General features: G+C 39.9%; 2 protein-coding genes across 3 annotated transcripts in view; both read right to left on the bottom strand.

Moving 5' to 3' along the window:
* Positions 1–607: 607 nt before the first annotated feature.
* Positions 608–3,348, bottom strand: LOC147496443 (uncharacterized). Its single transcript, XM_086562578.1, has 4 exons — positions 3,111–3,348; positions 2,095–2,831; positions 1,734–1,958; positions 608–1,018 (listed from the first exon to the last, which is right to left on the bottom strand). Exons 1-4 carry the CDS (start codon positions 3,346–3,348, stop codon positions 608–610), a joined length of 1,611 nt encoding a protein of 536 aa, XP_086418704.1.
* A 6,230-nt stretch (positions 3,349–9,578) lies between these two features.
* Positions 9,579–27,656, bottom strand: part of LOC147496441 (Glycosyltransferase family 29 (sialyltransferase) family protein) — a 30,450-nt gene continuing 12,372 nt past the window's right edge. For both annotated transcript variants that reach the window (XM_086559460.1, XM_086559461.1), the window contains 4 exons: positions 12,370–12,524; positions 12,194–12,275; positions 11,576–11,685; positions 9,579–10,323 (listed from right to left, as the gene is read on the bottom strand). In XM_086559460.1, coding sequence (XP_086415586.1) covers positions 10,131–10,323; positions 11,576–11,685; positions 12,194–12,275; positions 12,370–12,524 — 540 coding nt within the window. In that variant the 3' untranslated portion in view covers positions 9,579–10,130. The remainder of the gene's footprint in view (positions 10,324–11,575; positions 11,686–12,193; positions 12,276–12,369; positions 12,525–27,656) is intronic.

The raw sequence follows: 27,656 nt of genomic DNA, 5'->3' as shown, positions 1-27,656 counted from the left end.
TAATGATAACATAATAAAATTTGGGGTGTTGCCGCCCCCATATTGTAATGATAACATAATGAAATTTGGGGTGTTGTCGCCCCCATAGTTTAATGATCGATAACAAAATTAAATTTGGGGTGTCGTCTCCTCCACAGTGTAAGTGTAATGATAACATAATGAAATTTGTTGTGTCGTCGCCCCCACAATGTGATGATAACGTAATGAAATTTGGAGTGTTTCTGCCCCCAAAGTGTAATGTTAACGTAATGAAATTTGGGGTGTCACCGCCCCCATAGTGCAATGATAACGTAATGAAATTTGGGGTGTCACCGCCCCCATAGTGCAATGATAACGTAATGAAATTTGGGGTATTTGATTCCTAGTTAAAACGAAAGATGGATCGAATTTTATTGAATTATGAAATGATTACAATGAATAAAAAACAAAACATTCAACGATAAAACTTTTTCAAATGAAAAGCATTCCATGGCTTGGCAAATTTTTCTCCAGTGATTCTACGAAGGAAATAAGACCCTTTAGATGCTGGCCTATCAATGATGAACGGTCCTTCCCAATTCTCTGACAGCTTTCTAGATTCAATGAGCTTCTGTTTTCGGCTAAGTACTCAATCTTCTGGTTCAAAACTATTGAGGCGAAGCTTTCTATCATATTTGTGTTTCATGTCTGCCTGATATTTTATTAGACATTGTAAAGCTTCTTCTCGAGTTTTATCGATTGAGTCTGCCACCAAAGTTAGAGCAGCATCATTGTTTCCAGTTTGTACCGCTTCTGTCCTTGTAGTTGGTGCAATTAATTCTGTCGGGAGGACATCATCCATGCCATAAGCTAGGTTGAAAGGGGAAAGATTGGTAGAATGCTTAGGAGTGGTGCGATAAGCCCAAAGCACTGCTGGCAACTTTTTAACCCAATTTCCTTTTGCTTCATTAAGCTTCTTCTTCAAAGTCGAGAGAATCATCTTATTGGTTACTTCTGCTTGTCCATTTGCTTGTGGATAATATGGAGCGGAAAAATTATGCTGAATTTTTAGTGAGGCACAAAATTTGTGAATTTCTTCCGCATCAAATTGTTTACCGTTGTCAGAGACGATGTTAGATGGAATTCTAAAGCGACAAACGATGTCTTTTCATAAGAAACGCCGAACATCTGTTGCTGAGATGTTGACAAGCGGTTGAGCTAGCTTCTACCCATTTAGTGAAATAATCAGTCGCAACCAATAAGAATCGTACACTTCTAGGAGCCTTTGGTAGGGGTCCCACAATATCCAAGCCCCATTTTGCAAAAGGCCAAGGGCTTAGAATTGGGTGGAGTTCCGTTGCTTGAAGTTTGCCCATATTTGCATGTTTTTGACATGGTATGCATTTTTGGGCAAATTCCGCTTAGTGTCTTTGCATGCTAGGCCACCAGTATCCTTGAGTCATGACTTTATGTGCAAGACTACGTCCCCCAGAATGGTTTCCACAAAGTCTAGAGTGTATTTCTTTGAGAACTAGATGACCATGATCTTTGGAAAGACATCTGAGAAGAGGACTAAAATTGTTTGCTTTCCTATAAAGTAGGAGCTTGCCTTTAGAATTTGGAATTATGACAAATTTCTAGGCATCTCTCTTAATTTTGTAGGAAAGTGACGAATCCTCAGGTAGAGTTCCATGTTGCATAAATTCTAAATAAGTAGGTTTCCAATCATCTGGTGAAGAATCACCGTCGATAGATTGAACATCCAAATGTGGTACTTCTGGAGAATTATCTGCTTCATGGGACTCATCTTCTATATCAACATTGCTTTGGTCGGCATCCTGTGTGAGTGGAGAATCACTCTCAAAACGATGATCGGCCAAATCTTGATAGTCGGCTAAATCTTCTTGAGCTGCTTCCTCTGAGTGAGATTCTGAACTTGTGTCGGCCAATTGAGCTAGCTCTTCTCTCTTTCTTTTCCTTGTTGTTACGACATTTACTTGCTCGAATTCGAAATTCCGAGATGTCGTATGGAAATAGCATAGATGAGCAATATATAAGTTTTGAACATGTTCTTCTATAACAGTTATGCTTGGAAAAGGTTGGAAATCAATATAGATTTTTTTTTTCATTGTTAACATCAACTGCAGCAGAGAGATAGGCTAAGGCATCGGCGTGAAGATTATCATTGCAAGAGCGTTGGTGAACTGCAATGGATTTGAAATGAATGGATAGCTCATGCATTTTTCGGACATGTGCAGCCATCCTATCATTTCGAGCAACAAAAGATCCACCAAATTGATTCGCAACAAGCTTTGAGTCAGTGAATAACTCGATCTTTGTTGCCCCCAGGTCAAGTGCTATTTGCATTGCATAAAGAACCACTTCATATTCAGCTTCATTGTTTGATGCACAAAATCCGAGGCGAACAGATTTTTCAATTTTCTCGCCATCAGGTCGGCTCAAAACACAACCAAGACCTGAACCTGATTTGTTCTTGGAACCGTCCGTGTGTAGAATCCATAAAGAAGGGTCGGCACTTGTGGATGGATCAGCCGATCCTTGTTGTGGATTAGGAGGAGGTTCCTCAAACTGCTCTTCCATGGTCGGTATGTCATCGACAGGAAAATCGGCCATAAGTGATGCCATTGTGTGGCATTTATCAGATGATCGGGCTTTGTAGATAATTTCGTAGGCACTCAAATATGTTTCCCATTCTGCTAATCGGCTCGAATAAGCATTTTGAAGAACTTTTCTCAAGGGGTATTCAGTGTAGACATTGATGATACGCCCTTGGAAATAAGGATTCAATCTTCGTGCACTATGGACAAGTGAGAGAGCTATTTTCTCAATATGTGAATACCTTGCTTCTGGAGCTGTAAGGGTCTTACTTATGAAGAAAATTGCTTGTTCATTTTCATCATCAATGAATAAGACGGCACTCACAACTATTTATGATACTGCCAAATAGATGCCAATTGTTTGTCCGGTGGTCGGACTAGCAAGAATTGGCGGCTGTACTAGGTATTCTTTCATTTTCTGAAAAGCTACGTCACACTCATCTGTCCATTGTGGGGATCCCTTAATGGCTTGAAAAAAAGGGTGGAGCCGATCTGAATATTTTGAGATAAATCTACCCAAAGTGGCTATCCTACCCGTAAATTGCTGGATCTGCTTCTTTGTTTTTGGCAAGGGCATTTCGGTAATTGCACGGATTTTATCAGGATTAGCTTCAATGCCTCGTTTGGTCATAAGATATCCAAAAAATTTACCCGATGCTAACCCAAATGCACATTTTGTTGGATTTAGACGCATTCGAATATGCACAAGCCGATCAAAGAATTTTTGCAAGTGATGAAGGTGAGAAGACTCTTCATGCGACTTGATGACCATATCGTCAATATAAACTTCCATAAACTTGCCTAAGAAGTCTAAAATGATGTATTTATGAATTTCTGATATGTTGCCGATGCATTTTTTAGACCGAAAGACATTACCCTATAGCAAAATAAACCTTGGTATGTTATGAAAGTTGTAAGTTCTTGTTCATCTTCAGCTAATGCAATTTGATAAAATCCCATTGAGGCATCCATAAAAGAAATTGGTTTAAACCCTGAAGTGGCATCAACCATTTCAGAAATACTGAGAGGCAAAGGGATCACGGGTGAACGGGACATTTTTATTGACATCGATAAAATCAACACGCATTCTAAGTTTCCCATTTTTTCTTAGGATTTGCTACTACATTGGATATCCATTTCAGATATAGTACAGGCCTAATAAAATTAACACTTAGAAGTTTGTCGATCTCTTCTTTCACTTTGAGCTTTGATCGGGAGCCATTCGGGCAAGGCTTCCGATGCACTTGGCTTTTGTGTTTTGTCGATATCCGACTGTGACATGCAAGTGAAGGAGGATATAATCGGGCATTTGTTCGACCGTCCCACGCAAAACAGCGTGCAATTTTTCTTCAAAAGCTCAATGAGTTCATCCCTGTTCCTTCTTGGAAATTTCCGCAGAAATAAAAGTGGTTTCTTCTTCCTTGTTGCCGATCTGTATTTCGAGGAGCCTGTCGATGGCGGGGGGCACCTAAACGCTGCTCTATAGCGTTTACCCGACCAATGGAATTCTGTAATTGCTATTTTCCCCCATCGACATTTAGGATGGTGTTGCCCTTGACTTCCGAATCTTTATAATCTTTGAGTACATACTCATGGCACTTCAAAGCTGTTGTCTGATCACTTCGAACTTTGCATACCATACCATCACACCAGAACTTGATAGCCTGATGGAAAGTAGAAACGACAGCTCCCATTAAGTGGATCCAATCTCTTCCCAGAATGACATTGTAAGAGGAGTTACAATCCATGAGATGAAAATCAATTGTAACTTCCTTGTTCAATAATGTCACTGGAAGAGAGCATCTACCAATTGATTTTGCTGCTGTCCCATCGAAGCTAGTGATAGGATTTGGATCGGGAACTATCATTTTCTCAGGGAGATTGAGTCCCTTGTAACAACGCTTGTAGATCACACTTGCTGAACTACCTGTATCGATCATGATTTTCTGCACACGATGAATTCTAACAAAAGCTTGTATTACAACAGCATCATAATGAGGATGATGCACTCCTATCAGATCATTGTCAGTCCAACAGAGAGGTCCTTCCTCATAAGTCTCAGTACCCATACCGTGGATAGAATCGTATCCACTATAAACATAGTGGTGGATGAGATCAGTGATCTTGGAGTGATTGAAATTCTTGCGTTGGGTGTTAGACATTGAATCAACTCTGGCATGACCGACTTTGATTACATTATGTGCGGTCACGACTAAAGCTTGTTTCGTTTTACCCAGCACGTAATCCTGAAGCATACCTTTCTCGATCAAACCTTGGATTTTACCCCTTAGAGATCGGCATTGTTCAGTTTCATGACCAAAATCATCGTGGAATTTGCACCACAGTGATTTGTCACGTGTAGCCTTGGTATCTTCTGAGAGAGGAAAAGGTGGAGATAAGATATTCTTTCCCTTAATCTTCTCATAGATAACAACATACTTCTCGTTGAGGGTGGTAAGCTTTAACTCAGGAAGTTTCTTTTGTTCTTTGTCGTTCCATTGTTGTGGCCTACCATCACTCTTGGAATTTTGATCGGTTGTTTGTTGAAACTTTGGTTTTTGACTTTGTTCCTGCGGCTTGCTTATCCGATCCCTATCTCTGTGAACTCATGCCGATGCATCATCTTCAACTCGAATAAACTGTTGAGTTCGAGCAAAAAGTTCATAACGAGTTGTTGGGACGTCTTTTACTATAGAGTTGTAAATGCCGTCTCTATCATAATTAATGCCTTCCTTGAAAGCATAAATGACAAGAATATTAGATGCATCTGGAATTTCAACGGTACCGCTTCGAAATCTCGCGAACAAACTTCATCGAAGTTTTTCGTCCTTTTGTTGTTTAATACTGAATAGAGAATCAATATTTTTTGGTTCTTTCCAATTGTGATGAAAATGCTTGGCAAACTTGTATGCAAGATCAGTAAAATTGTGGATGGATCTTTCTGGAAGCATGTTAAACCATCTCATCGACTCAATTCCAATGAGTGTGGACGGGAATAACTTGCAAAGAAGAGCATCGTCGAAAGTCCATAAGATCATCTTGTTTCGTAATTAACAAGATGCATCAAAGGATCTCTATCAATCTCATCATACTTTTCAATTCGGGCTTGAAGTCCTTGTGATGAACGGTTGTTTGGATTCGGAGAGAGAAGGGAGAATCGATACCACTCTCTATAGCGAGATTTCGTATTTTGTTTTCTCGTGACTCCTTATCATTTACAGCCTTCAGTATCATTCATGGAGACGTCGCTCAGAAAATGAAGCATTCTCTTGACGATGGTCACGACCGAACTGTGGACGTTTTGGCCAAGATTTCTTCGGAGGAGGTGGACTGAGTTCTCGTCAACCCGTCCATGCAGATGAAGGTGACTTTGCCAGTAGTGGAGATCAGTTCCTTTGTCTCCTATGGTGAACATCGGGAGAATACGGACGGAGTGCTAGACTGTCACAACCATTTTCTTGACCTGATGCAAGTGAGTCTCCATCTCCATGGCTACCATTGTCAACATACTTTGGCCGACAATGAGCTCTTGGATTGGGACTACAACTTGAGCGACTAGGTTGTGAACTGGAACTGCTTGGTGAATAGTGCTGTTGTCGAGATCGGTGCATACTGCTGTTGCGACGAGGACTTGCAGTGACTTGGCTACCCCTCCTAGAGCTTGGGGTAGGAACTTCATGTGTTTTTCGTTGGTTGGGTAGTCTACCTTGCCGACCTATATGGATATTTTGCCGATCTCCCTTAGTACGGTTCGAATTGGCTAAACCGGTTTTTGTCATGAGATCTTTTTTGAGTTGGTGATCCCTCACAGGGTGATCGGCATCAAGGTCGGCAGAGGAGTTTGTGGATTCGCTTACGATTACACTGGAAAGTGTTCGCTTTCGGCGTTGCACATTTTGTTTGCACGAAGCCTTTCGTAAGCGACTCACACGATTTCTCTTGGTGCGGGAGTTTGTACTTGGAGTCTTTGAAAGAGATGCTTCAATGTTCAAACGATCCCAAACACTTTTTGCCGTGGACCCTGAATCATCTTCGAGAAGTTGATGCAGATGTTTCTTCAGATTGTTATTCTTGCTCTCCAATTGTCGGAGATGATGGTCGACTTGAGTTGATGGATCAGATATATGGATACCCACTCTCTCAGTCGCAGATGGCCGAGGACTATCAGACTTGGAAAGTGAATTCCCAGCAGAAAGGGAGTGCTGAACTTGTGCGGTAAAAGGGATACTTTCACCGTTGTTTGTTTTTCGATAAGCCATTGACGTAACTTTTGTTTTGTGGTTGAGGGTAGGAGCACAGACGACGCCAAATATGTTTTAGCAAGATTTGCCAAAACACACCAGTTGAGGGTCGGAAGTAATGTTTTTGGAGATGGTTGTTGGGGAAAGATGAGACTGGACTTCAGTGTGAAGTTGCCTACGTACCCAAATGTATTGCTTGGGATCATGTCTCGATGGCGTAGTTCTGGAAAAATAACGAAGGTTGGATTTTATAGGTAGGATTGGTGATAGTTATTTCCTCGTTCTCCAATATTCCAATCGTGGATGAAATTGGAGAACTAGCGGGAGAACTGTCCAATTGTGGGATGAAGTTGGAGAACTGGCGGGAGAACTGTCCAATCGTGGGATGAAGTTGGAGAACTGGCTAATTGTGGGATGAAGTTGGAGAACTGGCGGGAGAACTGTCTAATCGTGGGATAAAGTTAGAGAACTGGAGGGAGAGCTGTCACACGATATAAAGTTGATAGAAGTGAATCTTGAATGTGGACGAAGTTGTGGAAGTTGTTTGACTCGCAAAATATGTGCGCAATTGATTTTACGTGTAGGTGTGTAGGCTTTGAGCATGGGTTTTTTGTAGATAAGCTTTGAGCATGGGCTCTGAGTGTGAGATTTTTGTAGATAAGCTCTGAACATGGGTTCTGAGCGTGGGCTTTTTTGTTGATAAACTCTGAGCATAGGCTCTGAACGTAGGCTTTTTTGTAGCATGGACTTTGAGCATGGGCTTTATATTGAATTGGGCTTTTATTGGGCCATATTTGTGGAGGCCAGAACAATAACTTCTAAAGAGAAGAATGATCTTACCCTTCTACCAAACAATGGATTTTGTCTTATAGCATCTCTTGGTGGTAGTATAACCTGTCAAATTCTTCATATTTGAAGAAAAAATTCGGAATTTCTCGGAATTCCATCTCTAGGTGGCCTCATTCATGGTCGCATAACCTGTCTGTTCGCATTTTTATTCGCAAATCTGGAGGTTTGGATGCGGAGCGACAATAGTAATGTCGTGGCGCCATACTAATGTAAGCCCCAAGTTGTTTTGACTTTTTGACAAGACCACGCGCCAAGAAATCTTGGCGGCGCCCACTAATAATGTCGTAAGTTTTTTTTTTTACGCCGCAAAGAGTTTTTTGAACTTGGGGCGGCAATGGTAATAATGGCGACATTACATCGGGCTTGTAGCGTACGCCGGCGCATGGTAGGGTTTCCAATTGCATTTGTGGTCGATATTTGCGACCACCTAGAGTTGGTCGAAATTTGCGACCAGATTCTCCAAAAAAATTCTTCAAATTTGAAGAGTATACTACCACCACCTAGAGATGCTCTTAGCAAATATCAATTGAGAAGAATCAGCTATTATGTTGAGGGTGAAACCATTCTCTTTTTAAAAGGTTCATTTCTTAAAAAGAAAAAGAAATTAATACAAAGACCTACCGAAGAATGGTTTCACTTCTCCACTAAATAATAAATTTAAATATTTTGAGTTATATTTGTCTTGGAAATCTAAAATACTTTAAAGATTACGCCTCTTATCTACAGTGGGGCAATAGTATTTTATTATTTTTTTAATGTATCTCTTGGTTACTTGGTCATTTGTTTTTGCCCATCTATTTTTTGATAACCTAATTTAAAAATAAGAACAGTTGTTAGGCATAAAAGAGAGAAAGATATGGTTGGATGAAGAGAGAAAAAAATTTCATTCTAGTCAACAATAATAAAAACTAAAATTGAAGTTTTTGCATTTCTCTAAGCAAAAAATAAAAAAATGCAATTGATTTCGAGTTGGGTGCCCAACTTTAGTATATTCCAAAATGGGTTATTTATGTAACCCAAAACACATATATACACGTCATCCATTTAAAAAAACTCCGACACACGTTTGAATCAAGATATGCCACAGATGACATACCACGGAACTATTGGCATGCTTTTAAGATAGAAAATCGTGATAGACCAAGGAACACTGAAACGACTGTATTCTTAAATTTCAGGTAATGAGGTGAATTTCGTTAAGATAATGAATGTTATTGTGCTATAAATGCTCACAACAGTACACCCGATACAATTAGGGTGAGTTTATTATGATAGAAATACTATGGAAAGGAAAGGAAAATAAGAATGGTCCACCTTTTCCATAGTTTTTAAGGTGTTTGTTTACCCATAGAAAGAAAATTGACTTTTCCATATGGAAACAAATTTATGGAAATGGAAAAAATTGTGTAAAATTGTGTGGAAAGGAAAGGAAATAAATAGATAGGGACTTACTACTAATACACCCATAACCCAACAATACAATTATTCATTTCCATAGCTTTTGCAAACAAACATGATTATTCCTTTCTCCAGTTTTTATTTTCCTTACCCCAGTTTACCAAACATATACCATTTAAAATTATTTCTATTCCATTCTATTCCATTCCATTCCATAGTGGACCACCAATTTTATTTCCTTTCCATGAGTTAAAATTTAACAAACACTCCCTTAGTTTTCAAAATTGAGGTATGCTGATTTCTGTAATTCTGTTTCATGAGCACACTGCACACCAGAGGATATTTCAAGAGGATTTATGCAAGTTGCCCAGCACACCTATCTTCTCAAAAGCAACATTAATTAAACATTTCAGTTGTTAATTTAGGGAAAATCCAACGGTCTTCATTTCTCCACCAGTCCACCTCACAGGTGTCTGAATGATTCTAAACCGAAACAAACATATTCCAACACACATTGGAAATTAAGTTATTACTTCTGCATTTAAAAATATTAGTGCTGGGCAAATGTAGTCCTTAATAGCGATTACAAAAGAGAGGGTTGCTAAAAAAAATTCTTCAGTTTCAAACCTTTTGCGCGGTGCCCGAAAAGACTAAAAGATGCATAAATACTGAAAATATTTTAAAGAAAAACAATAAATGAATTAAATGAAATCATGCAGCTATCGATTCCAAAGCCTGATGATTGTCCAGTACATTTGAAGGCCCTGAGCAGTCTTTCTTTTTTTCTCCCGCTAATCTGAGCAGTCTTTTTAAGGCAGACAGTTCAGTAGGGAAAACCATGGCAGAGAAAAAGAAGTTACATCAAAAGATCGCAGATCAACTCAGTGAAGAGTGCTTGCCTGGTTGACACTTACTAACACACTCCAAATCAAAGCGGGTGAGCAACAAGGGAAAGATTCAAAGCTTCGAGATGGCAGGTTATCTAGGGATGGTTCTCAGGAAAGATGTAGCTGCCAGTAATTCTTGGTCCACTGATGCTTAAAGCCAAGATCGGCATTTCATTCATTTAGACATTGGGAACTGTGCAGAGCATACCATGACCGACACTATGCTCCAATGGGTACATTGTTGCCCCCTTAACGTAACTCTGATGTTTCACAGCAGCCTGTGGGAGGCCATCAGTTTTTGTATTCTTTTGCGTTCTTTGCTTCTTGACAATGGAACAAGCTCCAAGAGGGTCCCTCCCAGCTTCCACCCTCCTTTTGGATAGAAACGAACAGGCGATCAGATAGTATACAGTAGACTAATTTAGCAATGGTAAGGATGCACTTGGTATACCACCCAACACTTGGTATACCACCCAATTAACAACAGTTTGAAGGTAAGGATATAAGTAAAACTAAGGTTTTGTGCGGCTTTGGTTGTCTTGGTAGGTCACCTACTAAAATCTCTATCAAGAATGACACTTAACATCAAACTTTGTTAGATTTCCAAGGGGCAGTTGGGACATCTTATGTTTTTATGATGTAAACCCCACTATTTTTCTATATAAAGATGTGAGAGAAGGCTGAAACCAGCTAAGGCCTTATAGTTTTCTCTTTCTTTTTCTCCAGACTTTCTTCTTCTTTTCATATTCAACAGTGTGAATATAATTTTAATAACTTTTGTCCCATTCGGCCATTCTAATACTGCAAAAATTGAAGGACCTTTGAGCGGGACTTACACTAGACAATGACCTCACTGAACCCTTCAAAGCCCATTTCTAATCCAAATGCAAATGTTGTTTGTCTTCCAAGCAGAGCCTAAATCACATAATACTCATCGACTGAGGGCAAGTTGGCAACATGCATTTCAGCTAACATACTGTAGAATGTTCTTCCTCCAGACCCTCGGGCTATATTCAAGTGTGACAGTACACACACTTATGAAGAAATAGACGGTATAATTCTGGGTTTTTCAATGAGACAACAATGGCCGAGCAGAAAATGACATGTCTGCATCCTTACCAAATTACATGATACGGACACATGCTAACAGGATCACAAACATTCCTTCTTAAAGTCAATGGAAAAGGAGATCTGGCTGTTAAATGCAAATTTGTTTGACAAAAGGAAAAATCTGGCTGTCAAACACAATATTTTTTGGTCAAACACATCAGACAAAGTTTCATGATTGCTGACTTGGAGTAACTAAACTAAAAGGGTGACAGAGTTTACTTCTCATCCGTGCTCATTAGCAAACAGATTAGGAAATCTGCTATTTTACTTTTAACCTATGTAACATGGACACGCCATATTTCAAGAATAATGCGTGTCGGATACATATCCACGTGTCTGTGCCGGACACATATTGTAAGTGATATACCTTAATTTTTCATATTCACCATGTCAGACCCTTCGTATCCGTGTCGGATACGGACACACCTATCCTTATCAATGTAACTTAGCTTTTAACTGAGATGAACCGGTAACACTAGATATTTGAAAGCAGAGAAAAGAAGAGAAACTTTACCTCAACAACTTTTCAGATGCAATCCTTGCGGCGGCAAGTGTACCATGGTTGGGTAACCATTTCACCAGTCGATTAGGTTTGGCCCGCATTGGAGAATGGATCCTGATAAGCTTAAGAAAAAAAAAACAAATACAATAGGATGAAAAGATTTAGAGCGATAGACCAAAGATTCATTCAATCGTGTCAAAAAGCAAGTAAAGGAAGCAGATTTCCCGCTACTAGGGTTTGTACATGTACCCAACAGGTCATGCATGACTCATGAGATCATCTAATGGCTTTCACCAAAGGATATATATTTGGCCAAAAACGAATCTCACCAACCGACTCTTCCCATTCTGTTTTGCTGTTTCCTTTACCAGAAAAGAAATTCAACATACGGACAGGTAAATTACAAAGTAATTCTTAGAGGAAGGGGTTTGGAGCCTGGAGGATAGCCTGTTACACGATGGAGTTTGGCACCCTTTACATACATTCCCTTTTCAATAAGCAGTTTAAACTGTGACAACCCCGCACAAAGTCTAACGAGTTAGTGATCTGAGGGAACAGCAACCCTCATATTTCACGACTGATAGAATCCATTAATGATTAATAGTTACCATTACACAGTAGGACACTTACTCCCAAACACTCCATCATCTGATAGTATGCCCGACCATGTAGTGGAGTATGCCCCTGTCGAGATTCTGAGAAATATCTAGTCCTGGTAAGAAACAAAAATGATTTATCTAATAACAAAAAAACCAATACTGTGAATTTGTGATTAATCATTGAAGTTGTCAGTTGAGACTCTTTACCATTCTTTGTAACCTGGATCCACTGTGAAACCATACATATCGACAGATTTGCAGATGGAGAGAGCAAATTCAAGAGCTTTGAGCCCGGTTCCTTTGGCAGCAGACCCAAAAGACGTACCTAGCATGAGATATACAGGATTTTGGATAGGAACTTCCTACAGAGGCAAAGTAAGATGTAAAACTAAGAGATTATAAGCAGAATGATGTACTAGTTCTAATGCATCATCGTTATTTATTAGCCAGAAGCATTCCTTCCTAGTAAAGGTGCACATAAATATTTTGTTCAAGCAGATACGAGAAAAGTACGGTAAAATAGAACAACATCAGATTTAGCACATTGGACAGTGGCCATTTAAAAGCTACAACTACAAGTCTACAACTTATCCAAAAACTGGCATTGGCTTATTCCTGAAAGCACTTTAAACTCTCTAACTTGAACTATTCTCCATATGGACGATTCTATTTTTTTGATAAAGTAAAAGTTAATTAATACATTAAATATTGAAATTTATATGTTTGAATTTTTTGGGTGACTCTAATTTTTGGAAGTTATATGTTTCTATCACGATATGGATGATTCTGTTTTTTGGATTGGTACTTATATGTTTTTTTTCCTTCAATTTTCCCTATTCTAATCTCATGATGGGTCGGCATGGCAACATCTATCCTTCCCCTCCCCTAAGGCGGAAATGTTTCCAATGGGGTGGGGTTGGGGCCAAGGACGTGGAAGCGATCCCACCTAAAGGGAGGAAGAGATTTTGCAAGGGCGACTCATCATGAGATTAAAATAGGGAAAATTGAAGGAAAAAAACATGTAAGTACCAATCTAAACACCCAATTAATAAGATGAAAGAATAATAAAAACTTGAAACAGAGAAAGTCATATACACCTTGGCATTAGAGGTATTGATGAACCAATTGTTGCATGATACATTTGCATCATTTCTTAATTTCTACAACAACTCTGTCTCGACATTGTGCATCCTTGTTTGGTTTCCAAAGGTTTTCTCATCATATGATAATGGAGAACAAAGTGCAGGAGATGATAAAAGAGTAGAGAATTTGAAAAGATGGTGGAGAAATCTTAGAGTGGAGACATTAAAAAGAGGGGGAAGCAAACCAATTTTGTTGGGAGTTGAAGATAGTGGGGTATGGTAAGTTATTTCATCATGAAAACGTCAATTTTACTCCTAATTGAGGGGAGAAATATTACCATTTTAACATTGGTAGTCAAGTTAGTATATAATAAGTGTGGACAAAATTGTACTAAACTTTCTTTTGAGCCTTTCACTTTATATATAGTAGAGATTCGATTTATTAAAAAAAAAAATCAATTCTTAAATAATCGATTGTGAGGACTTGGTGGTTGACAGTTGATTATCATTCTCATTCAAACACAATTGTTTCCAACAGGCACTTACATCCCTTTCTTCGTGACCTTTTTTCCAAGAAAATATCGTTGCAATCAAAACAGGACAAGCTTTACATTTGTCACATTTAAGTAAAGTGACACCATATCAATTGTTGATTTTTTCTTTATTTTTTTTCACAATACCTTGTTAAACAATCTCTCGTTAAGGAAATAACTAAACCATACATTTAAAAGAGAGCGAATTTGTGGACAGACTTGTCCACAAACAGCAGCTTCTCATTGGTCCAAACACTTTGTGGGCCAGATAAACAGTTTTCCTGGGCAGCCTCTCCACCAATCAGGACATGAGGTCTTGTGGACAGCAAATAGTGGTATGTTCACAAACTTATTCTGCATTTAAAACCAAAAATAAAGGAAACAGAAGAACGAAAAAGGGAAGACCAAAAGAATGACGAAAAGAAAGTGTTTCCACTTGGGTTGGGTTAAGGGTGTCCATTCGGGTTACCCGAATGCAAAAACTCGATTTTTGATCGGCTTTGGGTTACCCGATAAACGAACCAATAGTTTAATATCGGGTTCGGGTAAAAAGAGGACTGGGTCAGGTTACTTAGGGTGTGTTTGTTAACTAGCAAATGGGGGTGGCAAATGTAATTTTCCCACTAAAAGCACCATTTGCCAGTGTTTGGGTGTATTTAAGGGCTGGCAAACACTATTTTGCCACTAGAAGTGGGAAAATAGAAAACACCTCCCCCCAAACTCTTTTGCCACCCAGTATTTTTCCACTAGGGCAAGGAAACATCATTCGCTCATCTCCCTCTCACATTCACTCACTACCGCCTCTCTCGCTCAACTCGCTCTCAGGTATTCTCTCTCGCTCTCATCTCTCTTTTAAACTCTCGGTCTCCCTTTCTCTCAATCTCTCTGTCTCTTTGTCTGACATTTTCTAATGTAGTTCTGACTGGCGGAAGGTTCAGTTTAATAGAATCTATACTTTAATTGAAACACAATTTAAAGAAGACCTAAAATCACTCTTTTATTAAATCTCTCAATCACATAAACTTCAACACTAAGAAACCCTAAATTACAAGCCCTTATTTAAACTAAACCTAAAAAGCATAAACCAATAGTAACACGACACGTGTCACAACTAAATAATGGACTCGGAACCATGGGCTTGGACTCAACCAAGGGTGCGCACGCCCTCAACATCACAACAACGTACTAATGTTCTACATCACTCTCCCCATGTTGAAGAAGTTTCTCCACAAGCTAAAGTAGTGGAGCGTTTGAAGCTGGAAACACTGACAAAGCTTCATGCGGGAAATCTAGGAGAAGATCAGGTGGCTTGGCAGTAACATCTTTGATCTCATCTTCACCTTCAGCTAATAAAACAGGGCACTTCTTCTTAGGACACTCGGCAGCAATGTGCCCCATAACACCACAATCAAAGCACTTTCTAGTAGTACTATATGTCCTAGCAGCCGACACAAGAGTAGCAGCAGTAACTGCACTTGCAGAACCAGTATAAGGTGCAGAAGTCGTACCAGGTGAAAGCACTCTTTTAGCACGCAATGCATACTTAAACGCAGTAGCCATGTCCTCAATCTCAAACAAGATAAGTGCTTCACGAATTGACTTGCGCAGGCCATTCAGATAACAACCCACCCTCTGTTCATTAGTTTCAACCAACCCAGCACGAGTACACAACAACTAAAATTGCTCAGTATATTCTTGAACCGAAGACAACTGTTGTTTCAAATTCTGTAGACGAATGAACAAATCTTGCTGGTACTGTTTAGGAACAAAATGCGCATGTAACTCTCGGCGCATACTAGCCCAAGTACAAACACGCCTGTAACCTTGATTAACCCTCCTCAGATTTAACTCATCCCACCACACCAAAGCATAACCCTTCAATTTAGTAGCATCTAATTTAACCTTCTTACCATCCTCTAGGTTTTTATAATCAAATGCCTTTTCAATTTGATTAAGCCAATCAATAAACTCATCAGGATCGAGTTTACCATCAAAAGTAGGTATATCGATTTTAATATCACCCGCCTGACTCCTCTCCAATATTCGGAGGAAACGATTAACATCAATAACCCTATTATCAATATTCTAAATACCATGATCTTCATCAAAATAATTAAAATGGTCATACATCTCAAAATCACCTGCCTGACGATTAGGTTCATGGTTTGGCCTACGACCACTTCGGTCAGTAGAAGGAGAATGAGGAGATGGAGACCGACCCTTGTTCTCTTGCCTTGCATTGCGAGGAATGGGTTGTTCCTAAAAATTCCTATCACCATCAAGCCAGCGCTGCACAGGACGTTGGTAACCATGACCTCTACCTCGAACCTGATTAACACGCGGAATCTCACACCCTTGTGGAGGAACACGCACATCTCGAGGCGCCTCTGGCATGGGTAGCCCTCAGTTTTGGCCATTAGGGTTTAACCTTGGCTGAACAATCGGATCTTGTGGCCCTTGGGGGCGCACGACAGGTAGCTGTTGGACTGGTGGTGGCACTATGGGTGGAATACGCACAGGGAGTTCTCCAACACTTTCATCACCTTGACCATCACCAACAATAGGTGGTATACGAGCACCTACTCCATCCTGAGGATGAACTTCATTGTTGTTATTTACTCCAACAACTCTTTCCTCGCCATTATTTTCTGGATCAATAAGTGCAAAAGTGTTTTGAAGAGGGACTGTACCATCACTTTGCGATGATGCATCAGCAGTACTAGCCATTGAACCATTATTCTGTGGCGGTGGCGGCTGCACCTCTCTCTGCACTGTGGCCATTGTTGCAGTAAAGTTCTGGAACATGTGTCATGTTCTTCATGTTTTCTTCTAAACGAAACATGCGAGTATCCATGGATGGATGGAGGACGACCTCGAGTTGCTCTGTTATTCACCATGAAAACAAAAATTGACTTTTTTAAGAAATAATTCGTCGTGAACAGTAACCGGGTGAACAGTACCCCTGGAATTAATCTGCTCCGATACCAAATAATATAGTTCTGACTGGCGGAAGCTTCAGTTTAATAGAATCTACACTTTAATTGAAACACAATTTAAAGAATACCTAAAATCACTCTTTTATTGAATCTCTCAATCACATAAACTTCAACATTGAGGAACCCTAAATTACAAGCCCTTATTTAAACTAAACCTAGAAAACATAAACCAATAGTAACATGACACGTGTCACAACTAGCTAATGGACTCGAACCATGGGCTTGGACTCAACTAAGGGGCGCACGCCCTCAACCGGCTCAACATCACAGCAACGTACTAATGTTCTACATCATTTTCTCACTGTGTTTTTTTTTTCTCTATCTTTCTCAAATTTTAATATTCGTTCTCACTTTAATCCCTCTCCAGCTCTCGCCGCTGTCAGGTAAGTTTTGGTTTTAATTTCGTTTTTTGGGTTTTAATTAATTTAGTTAGTTTTCATTTCATTGTCACTGTTATTGGAATGTATTATTTGTTTTGCTTTGCTTTGCTTTCATTTTGGTTTTGATTTTAAAATTTTAGTTTGTAAATTTTTAAATTATGACTCTGGAAAGCTAGAATATTTATATGGTGATGAGATCTTGTTTTTAGTGAAAGAAGATACATTATCACTACTAACTTGTACTTGAATGCTAGTTTACTTCTGTAAATAGTTCTATATCTTAGAACAAGTTATTTGTGTATGCATCATGTATTAATGTGAACAACAGTAATTCGAACTGAATAAGATTTTAGTTTGAGTTAATAGAGATAGGATTTTAGTTGATTTTGTCGATAAATAATTATATACTTGTACAGATTGAAATAATGAGTTTCAAAAGTACTAATGAGATGGACGAGGAAAAATAGGAAATAGAATCATTTCCTCCTTTTTATATTCATTGTTGTTTTCTATTGCAATTAATTAGAGCTGATGAGCCTTCTTGTATGGCTTTATTGTGCTGCTGAATTTCATTTCTTAAGAACCTTTTTTTTAGTGTCACAATTAGTTTTATCAGTTGATTTTAGAATCTCATTGTGTCATTGATTTTAGAATCTCACTATGTAATTAATTAATGTTGGTTTTGTTTTGATTTATGGTTGTAATTATTTTTAGAATGGTTCATCGTTATTGCTTTGTTGGTTGAATACATTAGATGTATGGATTGTTGTTCATGCATATATGTTTGCATCAATTTGTTTGTTTCGTTAATTGAGTACATGAATTTGTATACTTCATTAATTTTTTTTTTTTTTTTTTTTGAGATAAGAATGATTACCAACGCCAAAGATAGATTAGTGGCATTTCTACTTATAGTTATAAGTGCACATATGATGAAGAAACTCCCAAAACATCGTGGTATAGAGAAGGTATATGGGGAGGTATAGGCTTTTAGGCGTAGGGAATCTCCTCCGCAGCTCTTATTAGATGTCCTCGATAGGAATTGGGATCAAGTTCGGAGAAATATTCTTTTATTTCATCATTTTGGGTAGGATGTATACAACCAGGGTTAGGGAGGTTTTCTCGCCACAAAAGCAATTAAGGATGAAACGTTCAAATCAATATTTAAATTACCCGTTTGGACATCCCAGCTTTGCACTTGTTTGCATGGTCATGGTCTACGCCAAAGATTAGTGGCATTTCTACATGTTGCATATGATGGACAAGAGCAAGTTGTCCTATTTCTCAACACTATTAAGCACGAGTTGATTACGCCACAAGCAATTAAGGATGAAACGATCGAATGCACTTGTTTGAATGAAACATTTCAATTCTTCCGTTAAGGAGAAACAGTTCACCGTTATTTCCATCTTGTGTTGGATGCAATCCTTCATTTATTAAGAGAGTTAGTAACAAATGCTACCGCTGATAACTCTCCTCGCAAGTGTACCAAGACACATCATTGACATTGTTATTTCAAGGTCAGTCAACTTTTTAGAAAATGGTTAGGATCATTCTGATTTCAAGGTTTGATAGTTCAATCAATATTAATGAAGTTTTTTATGTTAGGATGTTGTGGGTGCGGTTGATGGTACACTTTCCAATCAATTTACCACTAGCGCAACATACTAGGTATTGTAACAGGAAAGGTGTCGTGACCCAAAATGTGTAAGCAGCTTGCACATTTGACATAAGATTTATACACGTGCTAGCAGGGTGGGAGGGATCAGCACACGATGGACGGTTGTTGAGGAGTGTTGTGGCTTGTCCAGGGCATAAGCTTACTCTATGAAGCACGGACACTCTTCTATAGGCAAAGTATCCATGTCAGACACGTATTTGACACCGACACTCCCCGATACGCCTCCGACACATGTCGGATACTCGATTTGGAGTGTCGGATTTATTAATTAATTTATCGAATTTTCCGACAATCCATGGACACACTGGGGACACTTATACATTTTACTCTAAATTTTAAAAATAGTGATTAAAATACTTAAAAGAACACATGACTTGGTAGGGTTTTATTTCACTCTTGAAATAAGGAGGCACAATGCACAACTGCACACTTTTGATGATTGCCAAGTCCTTTTTAAGTTATTATATATATTTGTTATTAATATTCTGCAATTGTTATTTCTTTCGTTGCCATTAGCTTGCATTTTTGGACATGTATGTTGTTTAATCTTTTAGAGTTAAACATGTTCAAAACTAGTTTTCATATTTTGATTTAAACATGGTGGAGAGGGTTAAATTTCATGACGTATCCATATATATATAATTTTTCTTAACGTGTCCATGACGTATCCGTGTCCTACTTTTTGAATGATGTCGTGTCCGCGTATCCATGCCGTGTCATATCCGTGTCGCGATCGGTGTCCGTGCTTCATAGAGCTTACTGTTCCAAATGGCAAGTACTATCTTGCGGATGTTGGATTTGCTTTAGTGCCAGGGTTCCTCACGCCTTACCGTGGTGTACGGTACCATCTTACAGAGATAGGTGAAGTTCAACCTCAAAATCATAAAAAACAATATAACTTTCGCCATTCATCTTTGCGTACTGTTGTTGAAAGGACAATCGGTATCTTGAAGAAGTGATTTGCCTATCTAAGGCATGCAGTTTTCCATGATGTCAAAACACACAGGTTATCCTTGCATGTTGTGCAATTGCACAACTTCTTGCGAGAAGAAGATCCCGATAATACATTGAGTGACGAGGAGCTCACTGATGATGAGGAAGAGGCTGACAACTCTCTGAATGCTCCAAATATGAATATTGATATGCAACCAAGTATTGGGTGGACTAATTTTAGGGATGAGTTGTCAATTGCAATGTGGGAAGATAACGAGTGATGTAATAGATATTATGATTATATGAGTGATGTTTTTGTAATAGATTTGTGATTTTATTAGAGTGTTTTGTTAATAGACGCTATTATGTTTCAACTACTTATAATGTTTTATTCATATGCAATTTTTCTTATTTGTTACCTTGATATATTACTTTGCTATGTTCTTCGTTGGTCATTGCTTCAAACTAGGTATGGCTAGAAAAGGAAAGAGGGTGCGAAAACTAGATCAGCCCAAATTAGATCGTATCCCAACATGGAAGCCATCTTGGTAGAGGAGTTAGCTACTAGAGGCAATAGGGCAGATAATGGGTGGAGGAAAGAGAGCTTGAAGTGTACTGCTGATGAGAACAATACACAACTTGGAATGAATTTGGTTTCAGACAATGTTAGGTCGAGGTTGAAAACAATGAGACTTGCTTGGCAAGTTGCGAAACATGCAGTTGAGGCTAGTGGGTTTGGTTTGCCTTTCAACAAAGAAACCAAGAGAATTGATGCAGATGAGAATGCATGGGAGAGTTATGTAAAGGTAATAAAATACTCTCATTTTTTTATTAGGATTTGTTTTGGATGTCATATTAATTGGTATATTGTGGGATGTAGGTTCATCCGGAGGCAAAAAGTCTCAGGCATAAATTGTTTCCTTACTATGATGAATGTTGCCTCATTTTTGGAAATGACTATGCAACTGGAGAAGGGGGGCAATAATGGGTTTGATGATGACATGGTAGATGGAGGTTAGTTAAATAAATGTAAATAGAGTTGAATTTTGTGCGTCTAACTAGTTTTGAAATTTACTTTTTGTTTCAACTACTTGTTTAGATAATTCTAGGCAAACCCAGGGAGATAGGGGTGATGATTCTGATGCTGGTGAGTCCACAGCTGCTATTGCTGCCTCAGATGCTAGTGGGGATACTTCTCAAACAGAGGGTGCTCCTAGAAGCACTACATCTACTGCAAAGAAGACTAGGAAGTCTCGATTCTTTGAGGATATACCCGAAACCCCTTTGTTTAAGGTGTTAACTGAAGCGGTGGTGGAAATTGCCAAGGCCTTCAAACAAGAACCAGGAGAAAAAGAAATAGACCAAATAGATTTGTTGAAAGATGCTTTGCAATCTCTTCCGATATGAATCCTGAGCTTTTCTTAAAGTCGCTTGACTTGTTGGTCGAGAATGATAGGGTTATTAAGGTCTTCTTGGGCCTTAAAGAGGATATCAAGGCTTCATGGTTGTTTAGGAGGCTAGAACAAGCAGGGCCTTGATGTGACCTTGTTTTTTGGTTTATTTCTATGTTTGAACTATATGTTTTTGTGGCATTGTTGTTAAGTGGTGGACTAGTATATTATTGTTAAGTGGCATTGTTGTTACTTTTGGATATTTTATTGTGTATGTCTGTGATTTTATGTGTTTGCTGCTGCTGGTGCAGTAGGTTGTGTGTGTGCTTGTTGAGTCTCTATATGTGCGTGTGTAGTGGGCTGGTGTAGGTGGTGTGTGGTAGTGGTGGACTGTAGTGTGTGCAATCAGGTGGTGTGGTGGAGTGGTGGTGGTGTACTGCTACTGGGCTGCTGGTGCTGCTGTGTGTAGTGTGTGTGCTGTGCTGCTGCTGCTGCTCTGTGTGTAGTGTGTGCAGTGGGTGTGGTGGAGTGGTGGTGGTGTGTTGCTGCTGGGATGCTGCGCTGCAGCTGGTGTGGTGTTGTGCTGCTGCTGGTTTGCTGCGTGAGTGTGTATTGTGTGTACCCTACATCATATTTTTGGTCCAGAACGTACTCGAACTCGGACCATGGACCGGGAGTGCGACCAGCGGCGGATTAGTCCGGTGGCTGTCAAATAAACACTTTTGGATCATCCGGTCCTCTAATCCGTCAAAGTTCACAACAGGTCCAGGGCCCATCCGGATGGCCCAAGTTCATGAATCCAATCCGTCCGGATGATTCTTATCCAGTAACCCGATCCGCGGAGACGAGAAATCCTAGTGTAATCCGATAAGATCTTGGGAAATGATCCCATTTTAGATAAAATCATACTAGGATTCATCAAGGAAGACAATCTTCGAGAATCACTTTTTTGGCAGCCAAGGCAGGAGATTGTTATATATACGGAGGCTTTTGCAACCTCCAGAACTACGTTTTAAAAGACTTAATCCCAGATTCCTTACTGGGTACGTAGGCAACCAGAACATTGGTGCAGTCTCTCTTCTTCAAAAAACCTAATCCCCATCTCTTTCGAGCTTTCGGAAGTACCACTACATCGGGAGTGTCGGATTAACTTTTTGCCCTGACATTCTTTGGTGCCGTCTGTGGGGACGAACCCACGACCACGTGGTCTTCCGTCGAGGCTTTTGATATCCTCGGCCTTCTTTTTCATACGTCCTTGTTACCATGGCTGAACAAATTTCGATGAATAATGCAGAAGCTGCCAATTGGCAGGTAGCGACTCGACAGAACATGGAGACTGTTCCAAGCACCACTACAGAGATGGGGTAGTCGAGTCGTCGTAGATCTTTTTCTCAGAACGGAAGAAACGGACTTTCAGAAGCAGTTCCACATACTCTAGAGCCACTAGGGACTCGGGGATCTAATCCTCATGTCCCTCGCCGCAATACTGTGCGGAGCACAAGAGCTGCCAGAATACACATCAGGGATGGTCCTGCTGAACCCACCCACAATGCTAATGCGCGACGTCCTGGAAGGGGTAGGGGAGGCCAAAATGCTAACCCACTAGCCTCCCTCCGGAACCCGCAATACCAATCGGATCCAGCTCTCGTCTCTCTTTTGACAAGAATAGTTGCGGAAAACGAGAGTTTGAGAAATCAACTAGGCAAACGGCCTAGAGACCCTGAGGAGCACCAATCGAACGAGTCACCTCTGTCTGAACGTAGGCAAAGGCAACGGGCTGCATCGGAACAGCGCGGAGATCCTAACAATGGCCAAAGCCTTATTCACAAGAACGGTCGCGTTAGAGATCCAAGCCAAAGCCGGACTATCCATCCTATCGTGCTTGTCTCCACTCACTCACAATCAAACAATGTCTGGGATCGTTTGGGCACAAATCCTCAAACTACCCAGTCTGGAAACTCTGGTAACCACCAGTCACCACAATCTGGAATGCCAACAACTGCATTGAGTTCCAGTTCTGAAATGCCAGCATCCGTGGAAGTGTCCGGATCTAGATATGAGTCCCAGCGCACAAGTCGAAATGAGAGTCCACTACCTGCTAACAGAGTGGCAGGGAGAAGGCGGGGTAGAATCAGACGACGGCAATGACCGAATCCCAATCGAATCTTAGCCCGCGATGAACGGATCTGGAGAGAAGAGAATCAAGATGAAGATAGCTATGAGAATATGAATGAACAAAGGGTTAAGGAATTGATTAACCAAGCCGTGACCAGGCAAGCCATCCGAGACGATCCCCTCTTGGAAAGGTCGTGCGAGGTCCGGAATTTTCACCCTTTGTAAATGACACCAGGGACTGTGTTCATCCGAATGCAATCAAACAGCCCCCTCTTCCGACTTACGATGACGTGGATGGCTGTCCAAACGAGCACATCATGAGCTACCAAGCGGCTATGACCTTATGGGAATTTCACGAGTCATTAATGTGTCGTATTTTTCCAGCAACATTGAAAAGGTACGCACTCTCTTGGTTCAACAAAGTTGACGCCGCGTTCAATTGATTCATTTACCAAGCTCAGTGATATGTTCGTTGAACATTTTCAATACAATATGAAAACAAAGAAGAGTCCGAACACGCTGTTCAATCTCGCTATGGAGAAAGGTGAAACAATTAAGAGTTTGGTATGACGGTTCAGGAAGCTTCACGGCGAAGTTCAAGATGTGAGTGATGCCTTCGCAATACAGGCATTCCATCAAGCATTGCATTTCGACAGAGATGGACTTTACAACTCTTTTACTTGAAAGCCGCCCACCACCCTCTCTAATTTATTCACTCGAGTTGAAGGGTACGTTCGAGTAGAAGATGATCAAAAGTCTCCACAAAGAAAAAATGGCGAAGATCCCGCTTCCAATGACTCCAAAAAGGATAAGTTTCTCAATCAAGGTAACAAGAAGAGTACTCAGAATAATACAAAGGCCCCAAATCTAGACAAAAAGGTATTCACCCCTTTGACTCTTGGCCTTGCAGACCTGTACGAAAAAATTAGAACTAAGAAAATGTCACAACCAGCTCGACTGCTACCAGAAGATCCTACAGGTCGGCGGGATAAGAATCGAAAATGCAAATATCACAATGATATTGGGCATGAAACAAATGATTGCAGAGCTTTAAAGAAAGAAGTTCAGCGCCTCGTGGACGATGGACAGGTTACTGAGTTTGTTCAAAACAAAACTCGGTCAGCCTATATTAACTTGGCTGAACACAGCATTATCGATGTATGCCATACACGTATCAATAGCATCTCCCGCCGTCAGCGAAAGATAGAAACTCGCTTGAAACTTTGCCATATACAAGATCATTACTAGGTCAACAGTTTCAATTTTGACCAAGGTATCAATACTGAGACCTATGAAGGCCAGGAGTTGAAATTCACTGAGAACGACGAGAAGGGGTTTATTACCCTCACTATGACACTGTTGTCATTAATGCATGGATAGGAATCTTTAGGGTGAAAGTTCTTCTTATCGACGAGTGAAGCTCGGCCTAGCGTGTTATCCACCGTGGCTTACCTCGAATGAAACCGCCAAAGGGACGATCATAGAATATCGTAATCCAATCATTGGATTCAACGGAGAGAGAACCAGCCATGCTATTGGAAAGGTTCATCTCCCTGTCACGGTTGGGCATCAATCTGTCGGGATAAATTTCCTTCTGGTAGATTGTGGTTCTTGTTATAATGCAATTTTCGGTAGGGATTGGAACCATGCAAATCAGGTTGTTGTATCCACCTTCCACCAGGCGTTGAAATTCCCATCGCCAACGGGAGTATGTAAGGTTCGCAATGACCAGATGATGTCACATCAGTGTCACGATTTGGCACTGGAAGATACAAGGAAATCCAAAGTCCGGGGCAACATGATCCTCCAAGTTGATCATGCCAAATAGCAATTACAAAAACGTTGGGCTTATCAGGTACGCTCTAAAGAAGGTCCCTCGATCAATCAGTTGGAAGAAGTTCAGATAGGGGGCGGGAGCCACGAAACTACTTTCATCGCTGTCAGCTTAACCCCAGCCGAAAAAAGAGCTCTAATTCACCTGTTATAGGATTATCAAGAAATATTTGCTTGGAATATCGACCAAATGCCCGGAATCAACACGGATGTCGCTTGCCACAGGCTCGATATTGACCCGAGATTCAAACCAGTTCGACAAAGATCAAGGAGGATGGCTCCAAAACAAAAACTAAAGGTCAATGACGAGATTGGTAAATTGCTTGGAGCAGGGTTCATTAAGCTCGTCGAATACCCAACTTGGGTATCTAATATCGTCACGGTTCCAAAGAAAAATGGGAAGCTCAGGGTTTGCATTGACTTCACCAACCTAAACAAAGTTTACCCAATGCATCCATACCCATTACCTCGTATTTCAGATCTAGTTGATGCAACCTTGGGGTTCGAGCGTCTGTCGTTCATGGACACTTCCTCTGGGTATAACCAGATACCTCTGCTTGAGGAAGACCAGGAGCATAGTGCATACGGCATTCGTCACGAACCACGGCCTATATTGCTTTAGAGTAATGTCATTCGGTTTGAAAAATGCAGGCGCCACCTATCAAAGGATGATGAATACAATGTTTACTGATTGGGCGTATCATGAAAGTTTGCATAGATGATATGGTAGTCAAATCCAAAGAAACACCCGACCACCTTCAGCATTTACAAAAGGTATTCAATAGGCTCATAAGATACAAACCGAAGTTGAACCCTTCGAAATGTTCCTTTGGGTTAGCGTCTGGAAAGTTCTTAAGATTTTTGATGACTCGACGGGGTATTGAGGCAAACCCTGAACAGATTCGGGCCATTCTCGAAATGCCCCCACCATTGAATAAAAAAGAAATTCAGCGGCTCGCTAGTCGTTTGGCAGCCCTGAATAGATTTATATCAAAGTATTCGGATCGATGCAGGCCATTGTTTCAAACGTTGAAAGGTACCTTAGTTTGGAATGAGGACTGTAATAGGGTTTTTAAAAAAATTAAAGCGTACTTGGTTTCACCCCCCGTCCTGGTAAGTCCGCAAACTGGCCAAAACATTGGAATTTATTTGGCAGCCTCTGAGATTGCAGTAAGCGCAATATTGTTCATGGACAATCGGGATGAGCGCCTAATATACTTCATTAGCAAAATGTTGACTGGATCAGAGAGTAGATATTCTAAAATTGAGAAAATCGTGTTTGCCCTAGTGCATGCAACACGCAGGCTTAAGCCATATTTTCAGGACGTGTTGTTAAAGTATATACAAAATATCCCCTTCGCAAGGCACTCGGATGAGCCGAAGAGTCTGGCCGCCTCGTTGATTGGTCTAGCTATCTAAGTGCTTACCACATCTTATATGAGCCTCACACTGCAGAAAAAGGTCATGCATTAGCTTCTCTGATGGCAGATTTCCCAGTAGAAGATATCGCAAGATTTTCTCAACCACCAACCTGAAATTTGCCCGAGATTTCCCAATAGAAGATTTTCCCAAGATTTTCCTAGCAAACTAAAATTTTCTCACTAGAGATTTACCAGGCAAATCTATAGTAAGAAAACACTGGCAAATTTTATATTTTCCCACTAGAGGTTTGCTAGTTAACAAACACACCCTTAGTAAACAATTTAATTCATTCCTAGGCATTTGTAAGATTTTCGATTTCACGGTTTTGGTTTCCTCTTTCTTCTTTCGGCAACAAACCAATCCTTCGAACAAACCAATGATTATAATTTTTCGGAATCAAACAAGATTGGTATTCCAAAAAAGTTACTAAATGCCGATTCGGATGAAACTGAAAACACAAGAATTGCTAGTAAATCACGAGCCATAATTGAAAGAATGGGATATTGTCCAGCATAAGTCCTCCAAAAATCTAATACACTAAACTTGTCACCTCATAAACAATAATACAATCCACTACATATACATCTTGCCAATTCATTTGTTGTTGAAGATGTTGGCGTAAACACAAAAGTATTAACTCGACAAATAAATTTCAATTTTTTTGAAAAATTATTAGAAAAAGCAGAAGATGATTCTACATTCATAGGTTTTCAACCATGCTTATCTAGATATAATTTTAAAAAATAGCCATCCATCATTTTGTTACTTACATTTTGTCATCGAAATTAAGAAGAGTAAAAGCACGTAACACTACTATTTTGTAACGTAGATCCATAATTAAAGCAAACATTAAAGGCAAAAACGCTTGGTTTGTCCAATATATGTCAAACTTTTTTGCCATATGTAGCAATAGGATTTATATGATTGTTCCCGTTTATTAAAAGTGACTTAATATCAACAATGTGTAAACAAAACCCACTAGATGCAGCATACTTACTACACAAAAAGTGCTTTGATAAATCAAAAAATATTTTGAAAAACCTCTTATTCTATTGGTAATCAACCAAAGATTATCGGAAATTACCAATTCTAATTTTCAGTCTAAAACAAGACTATTTATTGGAACTC

This window comes from Coptis chinensis, chromosome 5, assembly GCF_015680905.1.
Source record: "Coptis chinensis isolate HL-2020 chromosome 5, ASM1568090v1, whole genome shotgun sequence".
In the NCBI taxonomy this organism is placed as follows: Eukaryota; Viridiplantae; Streptophyta; class Magnoliopsida; order Ranunculales; family Ranunculaceae; genus Coptis; species Coptis chinensis.
This window is presented reverse-complemented; position numbering and strand designations above follow the sequence as displayed.